General features: G+C 40.6%; 1 protein-coding gene across 14 annotated transcripts in view; it reads left to right on the forward strand.

Moving 5' to 3' along the window:
- LOC117412360 (sarcolemmal membrane-associated protein) overlaps positions 1–13,838 on the forward strand; it is an 87,603-nt gene that overhangs the window by 45,552 nt on the left and 28,213 nt on the right. For 7 of the 14 annotated variants that reach the window (XM_034906235.2, XM_034906237.2, XM_034906234.2 and 4 more), the window contains 7 exons: positions 1,153–1,290; positions 3,828–3,996; positions 4,367–4,417; positions 5,026–5,076; positions 7,039–7,101; positions 11,423–11,485; positions 13,537–13,611. In XM_034906235.2, the coding sequence (XP_034762126.2) occupies positions 1,153–1,290; positions 3,828–3,996; positions 4,367–4,417; positions 5,026–5,076; positions 7,039–7,101; positions 11,423–11,485; positions 13,537–13,611 (610 nt within the window). The remainder of the gene's footprint in view (positions 1–1,152; positions 1,291–3,827; positions 3,997–4,366; positions 4,418–5,025; positions 5,077–7,038; positions 7,102–11,422; positions 11,486–13,536; positions 13,612–13,838) is intronic. The other 7 variants (XM_034906242.2, XM_034906238.2, XM_058988927.1 and 4 more) reach the window with 4 other exon arrangements.

Here is a 13,838-nt window from a genome sequence, read left to right on the forward strand (position 1 = left end):
GAAGAGTCCTCAGCACCCTTCACTTTGACCTGTGTGATTTGATCTTTCTGTTTTCAGTGCTGTGAAGAGTCCTCAGCACCCTTCACTTTGACCTGTGTGATTTGATCTTTCTGTTTTCAGTGCTGTGAAGAGTCCTCAGCACCCTTCACTTTGACCTGTGTGATTTGATCTTTCTGTTTTCAGTGCTGTGAAGAGTCCTCAGCACCCTTCACTTTGACCTGTGACTTGCCTCAAGATGGCTTTGTAGGGGGGTAGAATGACTACCAATTTGACTGTCAGAATTGTTGAAAATAGTCAAATAGGTTGACTAGTCCGCTTTAAAATATGTCTGGTGTTCTATTTGTCAACATAGTGCTTTGTAACCCTTTGAAGTTCATGCACTACAAAAAAAATCTCCTACATTTAAAATCTCCTATTTATTAATGTTCTAAAATCTAATGTACATGTTAGTGAATTATAACTGTACCGCCATCCGAAAGCACATACATTAGACTCGTGTGACGTATGAACACGAGCAGTTTCTGAGGTCCACTGTCACTTTTCTAGTCGACTGTTCAATGACTCCCTACTTTATACTCGGTACACGTGTATTCTGTGATTCTTTGGGTCAAGTTTAACTGTGGGGAACCCTTTGTGCCTAATTGTACAAAGCTGCTGAACATCAGAACTACCACAATTCCTGAGAATCAAGAAATATCTTCTGGCCCATTTTGATTTTGCAGCTGTAAATGTTACTATGGTCTGAGCCAACAATTTGAGATCAGGACTTCATATTGCTAAATGTGCTAGAGTGCTTGACCTCTGACCTAATATAGCTAGGCTAGTTAGGTGTAGACAGTTCTAGTCTAAATATGATGGTACACAGCTCTATTTTATTATTGTATGAATTACATTTCATTACCAGTGTTGTCCAGTAAGAAGATACAAAATGATACAGAGCACTCGTATATAGTGAACATGTTGAATTGCACCCCAAGTCCACTTCGACTAAACTGTCATTCTAAACTTGTGTTCATGTAACAGTGCTATTAAGGTAAGGTAAGGTGTAACTAATTGGAGGCAGTATGTTATTTTAGTGTAATTCTCTAGTTAATGAGAATGTCCTGTTGAATAAGATGAGATTTCTAATCAGCAACGTCTTGTGTCTTCCAGCGAAGTCTGAGCAACACTGAGGATGAATGTACCCATCTAAAGGAAATGAACGAGCGGACGCAGGAAGAGCTGAGCGAGCTGGCCAATAAGTACAACGGAGCGGTCAACGAAATCAAAGACCTTGCTGACAAGTTAAAGGTACAGTTAGCTCTGCCTTTTTAATTCAAATCTTGGTTCCCAGTGAATGACAGAGAAAGTGTGCTTTCACCCTCAATCTCACTGATGGGGTTGAAACTGCCTGTGTGTTCTCAAGCTGTAGTTTCATGTCAAGAAGGTACAGTAGTTTGTGTGCATGTGTTATTTTATATGTTCACTCTGGTCTGGGTGTGTGTTGTACTGTATGTGTTCACTCTGGTCTGTGTGTGTGTTGTATTGTTTATGCGTGTTCACTCTGGTCTGTGTGTGCTATTGTATGTGTTCACTCTGGTCTGTGTGTGCTATTGTATGTGTTCACTCTGGTCTGTGTGTGCTATTGTATGTGTTCACTCTGGTCTGGGTGGGTGTGGTATTGTATGTGTTCACCTCTGGTCTGGGTGGGTGTGGTATTGTATGTGTTCACTCTGGTCTGGGTGTGTGTATTGTCTGCGTGTTCACTCTGGTCTGGGTGGGTGTGGTATTGTATGTGTTCACTCTGGTCTGGGTGGGTGTGGTATTGTATGTGTTCACTCTGGTCTGGTCTGGGTGTGGTATTGTATGTGTTTTCACTCTGGTCTAGGGGTTGGGGTCTCAGTCTCTGTGTCTGCCTAGTCTGGTCTCAGACTGTGTGTGGGTCTGGTCAGGTCTGGTCTTGGACTCTGTGTGTCTGTCTGGTCTGGTCTAGTCTGGTCTGGTCTCAGACTCTGTGTGTCTGGTCTGGTCAGGTCTGGTCAGGTCTGGTCTCAGACTCTTTTTTTTTTTTTTCCTCCCAGTCTGGTCTCAGACTCTGTGTGTCTGCCTGGTCTGGTCTGGTCTGGTCTCAGACTCTGTCTGCCTGGTCTGGTCTGGTCTCAGACTCTGTGTCTCTGCCTGGTCTGGTCTGGTCTCAGACTCTGTGTCTCTGCCTGGTCTGGTCTGGTCTGAGATTCTGTATGTCTGCCTGGTCTGGTCTGGTCTGAGATTCTGTGTGTCTGCCTGGTCTGGTCTGGTCTGAGATTCTGTGTGTCTGGTCTGGTCTGGTCTCAGTCTCTGTGTGTCTGGTCTGGTCTGGTCTGGTCTGGTCTGGTCTGGTCTCAGACTCTGTGTGTCTGGTCGTGTCTTGTCTGGTCTGGTCTCAGACTCTGTGTGTCTGGTCTGGTCTGGTCTGGTCTCAGACTCTGTGTGTCTGGTCTGGTCTCAGACTCTGTGTGTCTGGTCTGGTCTGGTCTCAGACTCTGTGGGTCTGGTCTGGTCTGGTCTCAGACTCTGTGTGTCTGGTCTGGTCTGGTCTGGTCTCAGACTCTGTGGGTCTGGTCTGGTCTGGTCTCAGACTCTGTGTGTCTGGTCTGGTCTGGTCTGGTCTCAGACTCTGTGTGTCTGGTCTGGTCTCAGACTCTGTGTGTCTGGTCTGGTCTGGTCTCAGACTCTGTGGGTCTGGTCTGGTCTGGTCTCAGACTCTGTGGGTCTGGTCTGGTCTGGTCTCAGACTCTGTGGGTCTGGTCTGGTCTGGTCTCAGACTCTGTGGGTCTGGTCTGGTCTCAGACTCTGTGGGTCTGGTCTGGTCTCAGACTCTGTGTGTCTGGTCTGGTCTCAGACTCTGTGTGTCTGGTCTGGTCTGGTCTCAGACTCTGTGTCTGCCTGGTCTGGTCTGGTCTCAGACTCTGTGTCTCTGCCTGGTCTGGTCTGGTCTGAGATTCTGTGTGTCTGCCTGGTCTGGTCTGGTCTGAGATTCTGTGTGTCTGCCTGGTCTGGTCTGGTCTGAGATTCTGTGTGTCTGGTCTGGTCTGGTCTGGTCTGGTCTGGTCTCAGACTCTGTGTCTCTGCCTGGTCTGGTCTGGTCTGAGATTCTGTGTGTCTGCCTGGTCTGGTCTGAGATTCTGTGTGTCTGCCTGGTCTGGTCTGAGATTCTGTGTGTCTGGTCTGGTCTCAGACTCTGTGTGTCTGGTCTGGTCTGGTCTGGTCTGGTCTGGTCTGGTCTCAGACTCTGTGTGTCTGGTCGTGTCTGGTCTGGTCTGGTCTCAGACTCTGTGTGTCTGGTCTGGTCTCAGACTCTGTGTGTCTGGTCTGGTCTGGTCTGGTCTCAGACTCTGTGTGTCTGGTCTGGTCTGGTCTGGTCTCAGACTCTGTGTGTCTGGTCTGGTCTGGTCTGGTCTCAGACTCTGTGTGTCTGGTCTGGTCTGGTCTGGTCTCAGACTCTGTGTGTCTGGTCTGGTCTGGTCTCAGACTCTGTGTGTCTGGTCTGGTCTGGTCTCAGACTCTGTGTGTCTGGTCTGGTCTGGTCTCAGACTCTGTGTGTCTGGTCTGGTCTGGTCTGGTCTCAGACTCTGTGTGTCTGGTCTGGTCTCAGACTCTGTGTGTCTGGTCTGGTCTGGTCTCAGACTCTGTGTGTCTGGTCTGGTCTGGTCTGGTCTCAGACTCTGTGTGTCTGGTCTGGTCTCAGACTCTGTGTGTCTGGTCTGGTCTGGTCTGGTCTCAGACTCTGTGTGTCGTGTCTGGTCTGGTCTGGTCTCAGACTCTGTGTGTCTGCCTGGTCTCAGACTGTGTCTTCTTGTGTTGAGCAGCAGGCGGAGGGCAGGCAGGAGGAGATCCAGCAGAAAAGCCTGTCTGAGAAGAAGGAGCAGCAGCACAGGATTGAAGAGATGGAGGAGAAGGAGCAGGCACTGCAGGCACGCATAGAGGCCTTGCAGGCAGACAATGACTTCACCAACGAACGTCTCACTGCTTTACAAGGTAACAACTGAAATCTCTCTGTGTAGAAATAGTTATGAACAGAAATGTGCTGACTGGGTATCTAAGACAATGAAAGTAGTATGTAAATGTGTGTGTTCTTAGATTTCATTTATACAAGCAGCAGACCATTCTGGCCACTGCACATGTGTTGGGAATAATGAAATGATGAAGTACTTTAGCACCTGGGTGGGTGTTTCAACTGGTTCATTTTATTCATGAAGGGTTTATACTAGTATTAGTTGAATAATTAAGGACACGCTCCTGTCCTGAAATGGATTAAACAGCCACATGTGGGAGGCCCCGCCCTGTTTTTTTTATTTATTTATTTATTTTTTTAAAGTTTGGTCTTTTTGTGTTTTTGTTTTTTCAGTACGGTTAGAACAACTTCAAGAGAAAAATATTAAGGAACACAACAGTTTAGGTAAGGGCAGGGTATGGAGACTGCAGAAGTGCCGTTTTTTGTGCTAACGCTGTTAAATGTACTAACTGCCATGTCAGTTTATTTCTGTGTTGCATGTTTTCATGCATTTTGTTTGAGCCACACTCCTGTAGTAGCTAGGACTTTTTTTATTTACACAAACACTTAATTACACAAAACACTAAATCGTTTTTCCTTAAATATGCTGAATGAGAGGAATTAAAGTATCTTTGTAAAATTATCATTTCTTTCGTAGTATTTTTAAAGGGGACGAAAACAATTGTGTGTACCTCACCTCCATCATTAAGCATTGTCTGTGTATGCCAAAGGCATCCAGAATTAACAGTGGATCAGCTCCTCATCTCTGTGGAGGTTTGATCAATGCTATATAAAGTGATAGTCACAGATTGTAATCCTTGGACACTACATGCACAAGATCTAGCTTTGCAATGTAACATAACTAAAAATGATGAATCCTGGCTTCTCAAGCAGAAAGGTTTAGCAATTCTACTGTGCTTTTAGTGTATAAATGTCTAGATACTATAGCTGTATTTAAGTGGATTGGTAGTTCTCGTTCTAGTTTTGCCTAAAATATCTCTTGACAATAATAGGAATCCAGGTTGAGGACATCTTGCCTACAATGAATGGGAGTTCAGACAAAGGTAGTGTATTGATAAAACAAACTGCATTGTGTCACCAAATATCGTCTCCAGTCTGTGGTCTTTACCGTGAAGCGGTGTTACTGCAATACTGTTAATGTGTTCGCCCCCTTATCATTTCTACAATGATGGGTAAATGTAGAGGGTGAATGGCTTTGGGACTAAATGGCAATGGTGGGGAAAATGTATTGGTCTCAGAGCTCCAAGAGCTTATCACTGGGATCAAGAATACCACAAGATCCTTGCAGTGATGATGCTGCAATTGAATCAAATGGAAGCTGCATTAAACAGAATATTGAGCAATCCATTTTTCAGTTCACTCTCTCTCCCTCTGTAGATAATACCTTTCTCCAGCTGTTGCTGTTCAGTCCCCAAGCGAGTTCAGAACCACTCTGTTCCAACACAGTACAGCAGTAACAGTTATAAGGGGAAGATCACATGCAGGGTGTGTTAGTTAACAGTTCACAGTGGCGGTGAATACAGTGGTGGCCAATTAATATTGGACTCGTTTCTTAAAATACTTGTGTTGTCAAATTAAACCAGTGTTATGATCTAAATATGATTGAACAGTGAAGATGATACCCAGTGTGAAGTTACTGAATTTGAGACAAACACGGACACATGATTTTGTACAGTGTGGAATTGATCTTCTTGATTCATGCAGTTTAATATATTGCATCATGATCAATGCATGTTTGTAATATTTAAAATCAGTCGTTGCTAGTTGTAGTTAGAAAGTTGAAGTTGTAATGATTCATCCAGATTTAGATTGTTACATTAATGTCATGTAGTATTTGTGGTCACCACAGTGTAGAGAGCTCACTGATGAAGGCATTAGCTGTTGTCAGCTTGGCTTCGTGTCTTGTTTGTTAGACAGATCCTGCACACCAATGTGTGAGCACAGTGAAGGGTTTGTTTGAAGATGCTTATGAAACTATCACTGGCAGCAGTGTGTAAACTGAATGGATTCAGTGGAGTGTATTGTGTTGTTACTACAGTATGGGTACAGCAAACAAGGCTCCTTATTCAGACAGTTACGTAAAATATCCATGGATCTATACACAAGATTCCAGTAAAGTACCTACCTTTTAATGAAAACAACAATTTGGGCAATATTGAATCTACAAAAAATAGTAATAATACAAAATCAAAATAAAACTATTAGCACAAGGCTTGGAGTCACGAATAATTATTCCAGCAGTTTAGATGATATACCTAAATAGGTGCTGGTGGCCACTTGGTGCTAATTAAACTAGTTTGTGTCAATTTAATAATCTGCCAAGCTATTTAGCAGCTAAAGATATTTCCAGGGATGTACTGACAATGACTGTTAAATATATCAGTTTATTTTCACAGATCAGTGATCTGCACTAATCTTGCACTGGTTTCGCTAAACAAATATTTGATAGTCCAAGATTAGTGGTGATCAGGGTCTGTGAAACTAGCCGCTGGTATACTGCTGGCAGGAGGTAGTAACTCTTCATTTTGAGGGATAAAGCTTGAAAATAATATACTGCATAGATCTATGGATATTTAAACTTAGGGTAACTGTCTGATGCAGCGCTGTGGTGGTATTGTGTAGACAATGCTGTATTACAAAAGGGCTGTCTGAGATCAGAAGTACTGTTAGCCTGATTGGAATGCACTGTTTGTCACAGTATATATCTGCACATCAGTAATTGCACATTGAATTTTCAAGTCAGGTTTTTGGTTAAAGACCTTTGCCATACTATCTCAAAACCAGTCACAGTGGACTACATATATTAATAGCTTTAATTTTCTTTTTTTTTTTTTTTTTAATAGCAAAACTTTCACGAGCCAGGCAGTATGTTGTCATCTGTCTGTGTCCAAGTCTAGCCTACACAGTGTGTCGAATTTTTAAACTGGTTTCATGTTGTATTCTGTGAAAAATATAAACAAACTACAATTGTAACATTTAAAAAAAGGTTTTTTTTTCTTTATTAGACCACTTTCTTTTAAAGAGTGGAGGGGACTGCACTTTTATCCAACAGTTCATTGAGTGCCAGAGTGAGTACACAGTATTCTTTACACTGCCTTTTCTAGCTGCTCTAATTAAACTGTAATTAATGGGACAGAGCTGGAAATAGGGAGACTTCATTCTCTTCCTGTCCAAGTTTAAATTCTGTATGCAGCTGTGACTCGGAATAAAGGCCTTGTCTTTCACTTTCGATTTGCTCTGATTGCATTACTGTTTTGAATGATAATTTTACAAAGTTTACAGGTTTTTTAAAAACCTTTATTACTTGTTTGGTGCAAAAGGTTGCATACTTGCCTTTACCTAGCTGTGTTTAAACCTCTCACCAGGTGCCTGTCTCATGATCAAAGCATGGATCAGTGTTCTGCTTTGTGCTGACAATGCAGCTTTATAAAAGCAGGGACATAGCGGAGGTGTCTGTATGTTAACTGCTCATCCCGTTAGGATGAGATGTAGGCATTCCTTGGCTCAAGTTCATGACTGTGGTGACCTGCTTTGGCCTCAGATTTCTGGGATATTGAAGCTATTGAATGCTATATATTGGGACCCACCGTCCTGTTTTTGGTGGTCCTGTGCAAGAGCATCATGATTAAACTGTTGAACTATTCTGTACATGCTGTGATGACTGCTGCTTATGATCCTGATACCTGGGCAGAAACACATTCAGTAGACAAAGACACTTCTTCAACCCCCAGTGTGTGCAGTGGCTTTACGTGGTCTATTAAAGTCAGTGACCATTCCCCTTAACCCCTGATGGGTGCAAATGTGTTGGCAAAGACAGCTAGCCAACAAAAGCCACTGCAGCTTGAAACCATGAACCATCTTACGCAAGTAAACTTAAGTGTTGTTTTATACCAAGGCTTTTAAATGGCAGTCTGACAGACGAGGAAAGCTAAATGTTTTAAACATGTATTTCCTTTTTTTTCTTTTGTTTATTTGAATTTGGTTGCCCTGCTGATTTTTAGAAAGGACACAGTATTTACTTTAAATGTTGATGTTGTCTTCTTCCATCACTGGAACTTGCTATGCTCAGTCTGCATAATCTGATTTGCTTACTTTTTGCTGTCTAAAACTTTTAAATAGAGGCTCAAGAGCTGCTGTTTTGATTCTGTGTTTTTTTTATATATCACATGGAGCTCTTTTTCATTTGCGCAACTTATGGAGAGGTGGTAAATAAGTGCAAGGTATTTTTGTAATTTGTAGTGAATACGAACATCTGATTTTTGTATCCGAATACATCTAAAAAAATATTGGTTTGAATATTTGGATATTTGTCCCAGAACTAATATTTATGTATTTTTATATATATATATATATATATATATATATATATATATATATATATATATATATATATATATATATACAGTACTGTGCAAAAGTTTTAGGCAGGTGTGAAAAAATGCTGTAAAGTAAGAATGCTTTCAAAAATAGACATGTTAATAGTTTATATTTATCAATTAACTAAATGCAAAGTGAGTGAACAGAAGAAAAATCTACATCAAATCAATATTTGGTGTGACCACCCTTTGCCTTCAAAACAGCATCAATTCTTCTAGGGACACTTGCACACAGTTTCTGATGGAACTCGGCAGGTAGGTTGGCCCAAACATCTTGGAGAACTAACCACAGTTCTTCTGTGGATTTAGGCAGCCTCAGTTGCTTCTCTCTCTTCATGTAATCCCAGACAGACTCGATGATGTTGAGATCAGGGCTCTGTGGGGGCCATACCATCACTTCCAGGACTCCTTGTTCTTCTTTACGCCTGAAGATAGTTCTTAATGACTTTCGCTGTATGTTTGGGGTCGTTGTCATGCTGCAGAATAAATTTGGGGCCAATCAGATGCCTCCCTGATGGTATTGCATGATGGATAAGTATCTGCCTGTACTTCTCAGCATTGAGGAGACCATTAATTCTGACCAAATCCCCAACTCCATTTGCAGAAATGCAGCCCCAAACTTGCAAGGAACCTCCACCATGCTTCACTGTTGCCTGCAGACACTCATTTGTGTACCGCTCTTCAGCCCTTCGGTGAACAAACTGCCTTCTGCTACAGCCAAATACTTCAAATTTTGACTCATCAGTCCAGAGCACCTGCTGCCATTTTTCTGCACCCCAGTTCCTGTGTTTTCGTGCATAGTTGAGTCGCTTGGCCTTGTTTCCACTTCGGAGGTATGGCTTTTTGGCCGCAAGTCTTCCATGAAGGCCACTTCTGACCAGACTTCTCCGGACAGTAGATGGGTGTACCAGGGTCCCACTGTTTTCTGCCAATTCTGAGCTGATGGCACTGCTGGACATCTTCCGATTGCGAAGGGAAGTAAGCATGATGTGTCTTTCATCTGCTGCAGTAAGTTTCCTTGGCCGACCACTGCGTCTACGGTCCTCAACGTTGCCCGTTTCTTTGTGCTTCTTCAAAAGAGCTTGGACAGCACATCTGGAAACCCCTGTCTGCCTTGAAATTTCTGCCTGGGAGAGACCTTGCTGATGCAGTATAACTACCTTGTGTCTTGTTGCTGTGCTCAGTCTTGCCATGGTGTATGACTTTTGACAGTAAACTGTCTTCAGCAACCTCACCTTGTTAGCTGAGTTTGGCTGTTCCTCACCTAGTTTTATTCCTCCTACACAGCTGTTTCTGTTTCAGTTAATGATTGTGTTTCAACCTACATATTGAATTGATGATCATTAGCACCTGTTTGGTATAATTGTTTAATCATACACCTGACTATATGCCTACAAAATCCCTGACTTTGTGCAAGTGTACCTAGAAGAATTGATGCTGTTTTGAAGGCAAAGGGTGGTCACACCAAATATTGATTTGATGTAGATTCTTCTTCTGTTCACTCACTTTGCATTTAGTTAATTGATAAATATAATCTATTAACATGTCTATTTTTGAAAGCATTCTTACTTTACAGCATTTTTTCACACCTGCCTAAAACTTTTGCACAGTACTGTATATGTGTATATGTGTGTGTATATATATATATATATATATATATATATATATATATATATATGCATGCGCACACACACTGAAAAGTTATGTTGCAGATCAGTTTCTTATAGCTTTTAGGGAATCCTGGTATTTGAGTTAAGCTAATGTTTTGATCCATTACAGTGATAGGTAACCTGGTAAGCTACTAAACTGTAGTAGCTCGCAACGTCCAGACTATAGGGCACATCCTGCACTCCTTTACTGGATGTGCCACTCGGAAGCCCTAGAAACCTTTTTAACATTATTAAAATGCAAATGTAGTAGATTTTTTAAATATAAAAATGATGCATATGAATAGTAATACAATTGGCACTGCTTTAGTAAAAATATTATTGGATGCACAGGCATGCTTGTGAATCAGTAGGTCTACTGCATTGTGATGTATTTTCGTTCAGCATTAGAAAGTGTCGTGAGACTGCTGGGAAATCATAAACTAGTTCGACTAAATCTTTATCATGTTGACCAAAATCGTTCTGTTCTCTGCCTGTCATCATAAAGCAGTCTGTGGAGAACACTGTATAATTAGTGCAATCCAAGGTCATTTAATTATTCAGATCCATTTGTCATACAGTCAGAACTGCCAACAAACAGAAAATCCATTGTTCAAGCCCCCCCCCTTAGTATACTCTGTATGGAAAACCTTCCTGACAGTATAATGAAGGGATGAAATATTTAGCTACATGTAATGTTAAAATGACAGGTGTCCGCTACTTATTTGCAGTGTTCCCCCAAGCAACTAATGGGTATTGTGAGGCTGAGCTATTGAATGCAAGATATTTGGGCCTGTTTGTATGGGTTTGATTTAAACTATGCATGGGTGTTTGTTAGGAGGTGTGGGAGTAGGTTGTGGTGAACTTCTCTTTCATTGCCTTGTCCTGTGTTGTAATGTGTGTGTGTGTGTGTGTGTGTGGTTACAAACATACCTGGTTTTTCTATTCCAAACCACTAAAATGGCTTGTGTTTGCTTTAGGGTTTGTATGTTTGTTTATTTTGAGAAAAAATGTAAGTGAATTCTTTTGCATTTTTACTAAGCTTTTTTGGTTCTTTACTTTTACCTACATGTCACTGTTTTTTAGTTTGTCAGTTTGCAATTATCTCTTATAATAGAAATAGGATTCAAATAGGATATTCCGTTTTGAGACAGATGTGTCCTGCCTGTGAAGAAAACTCTACATTTCCTGTAGTATTTCAGTATTCAAATAAATATTGTATAATGTAAATGAACTAATCTCATTACAACATTGTGCTATTCCATAAATATTCCATGCAGCCATATACACACATCGTGAATTGTGCTTTTATTTTATTAATTGTGTTTCACGTCTTAAGCATTTGCTTTTCTGCCCCCCTTCAACAGCGGTAAAGCAGCTGAAAGGCCCAGTAGATTCCACACATAACAACAAGATCTCCAGTTTGGAAGGTAAGTGAATATGCTCTGAAGCTACTGGCCATGTCTGTCAAGACCAATTCTCGAGATCCTTTACAGCTTGTCCTCTAAATTTAGATGGAGACCGTTATAGGAGGTTATGCCTCTGTGTAGTTTTATCTTGTAATGCATCTACTGTATAGATATTAAAGCATCATTATTAGTGACGCTGTTGGCTATATCCCATTTTTATTTTGTGTGCAGTATTGTCTTTTAAATAAATGTAGGATACTACCTACTTCATAAGAAATAAAAAAGAACTAGACACTTGAAACCGTTTCAGCAAGCAGCGGTCGTGTTCTTGTATTGTGCTGTTGCATGTATAGGGTTTGCATCTTCCAAGGACCTTTTCAGTGTAATTATCTCAGTGATTTTTAGTTTAGTCCTGGTTGTGCTGGCAGACAAAAGGGTTAACATGTCAATACAAAAGAACTGAAGCAAGAGGGTGCCTGTTTCTTTTGGTTCCTTAACAACTTGTGTTTTTGAAACTGACTAAATTCTCAAGATCTGTGCTAGTTTTAAACTCTGTAGTTGATTGCCAAGTTTATTCATTTGCATATTATAGGGTGTAATTTTAATGTTTGCATTTAATAAGCTATTGGGTAGTATTTTAAAACAGTCTGAAATGCAAGGTCCTAACTGTACAAAGTAATTAACCTGTAATATTTCCTCAGTCATTGAAAACCATAAATGCTCATGCAATGGTTGTTACAAAACACTGGTACAATACTTTGCCTGAATTGCAACACAAAGTAGGCTTGAGTGGTAACTCAGTATTCTCCCATCTTAATGCTTTAGGCTTTTCACTAGGGTTTTTTTTTTTTGGATATTGGATATGGAAATATTTGAGATGTAACATTTCTTGTTAAATACTGTCCTGTTCTTACTAGCTGTGCTGTGGGTGACATGGTCTGACTGTAGCTAGCTCATTGGACTGAGTCTGAACTGGACCACAGGAATGCAAAAGCATTTCACATATAGCTTTGTGTTGAAACATCTGTGTATCCCGAATGAGTAGAAAAAAGCAAATCATTTCAACACAACAAAGGGGTGCCAGTGATAAGGTTGCTAATGCCAAGAGGTAATGCAATGTATTTTAAAGCCTTGATTAGAACTATTAAGATGTGTATTAGAAACTTCAAAATGGAGCGAGGTAACCAGTGGTGTACCACAGGGATCAATATTAGGTCCTCTGCTATTCCTTATCTACATTAATGATTTAGATTCTGTATAGTAAGCAAACTTGTTAAATTTGCAGACGACACAAAAATAGGAGGAGTGGCAAACACTGTTGCAGCAGCAAAGGTCATTCAAATGATCTAGACAGCATTCAGAACTGGGCAGACACATGGCAAATGAAATTTATTAGAAAAAGTGTAAAGTACTGCACACTGGCAAAAAAAATGTGCATTATAAATATAATATGGGAGATACTGAAATTGAAGAAGGAATCTATGAACAAGACCTAGGAGTTTATGCTGACTCATCTAGACAATGGGGGGAAGCTATAAAAAAAGGCCAACAAGATGCTCGGATATATTGTGAGAAGTGTTGAATTTAAATCAAGGGAAGTAGTGTTAAAACTTTACAATGCATTAGTAAGACCTCACCTAGAATATTGTGTTCAGTTCTGGTCACCTCGTTACAAAAAGGATATTGCTGCTCTAGAAAGACTGCAAAGAAGAGCAACCAGAATTATCCTGGGTTTAAAAGGTATGTCGTATGCAGACAGGCTAAAAGAATTGAATCTATTGAATTCTGAACAAAGAAGACTACACAGTGATCTGATTCAAGCATTCAATCCTGAAAGGTATAGACAATGTCAATCTAGGGGACTTTTTCGACCTGAAAAAAGAAACAAGGACCAGGGGTCACAAATGGAGATCCTTCAAGAAGCTGCATGATGAGATTCTGGGATCAATAAGCTACTAACAACCAAACAAGCAAAATGGGCTGAATGGCCTCCTCTCGTTTGTTAATTTTCTTATGTTCTTATAAATGCAATATTACCTGTTTTTTTATGTTTTATTGTTTTTCTTTTTTAGGTGTTATTGATGCTCATCTAGAAAACAATCAAACTGCAGAAGAAAATTTCTTAAGTAGTCCTGAAAGACTCAAAGGTAATTTGATTCACAGCACGAAATTGCTGAACAGTTTGTCATCTATTTTCCAGCTGATTTGAAATAGCCATTTGTATTCCTGGATTATCTAGTGGTTTTAAAGGAAATTAATTCATTGTTCTGACCTTAGGGGCATAGAATTTAAGAAGCAGTAACTGTTTCTGTGTTTCCATCATACAGCCATCAACATAATACATCTAGTGTATCAAAGTGAAGAACACTGCTAG

This window comes from Acipenser ruthenus, chromosome 16 (assembly GCF_902713425.1).
Source record: "Acipenser ruthenus chromosome 16, fAciRut3.2 maternal haplotype, whole genome shotgun sequence".
NCBI classification, from domain to species: Eukaryota; Metazoa; Chordata; class Actinopteri; order Acipenseriformes; family Acipenseridae; genus Acipenser; species Acipenser ruthenus.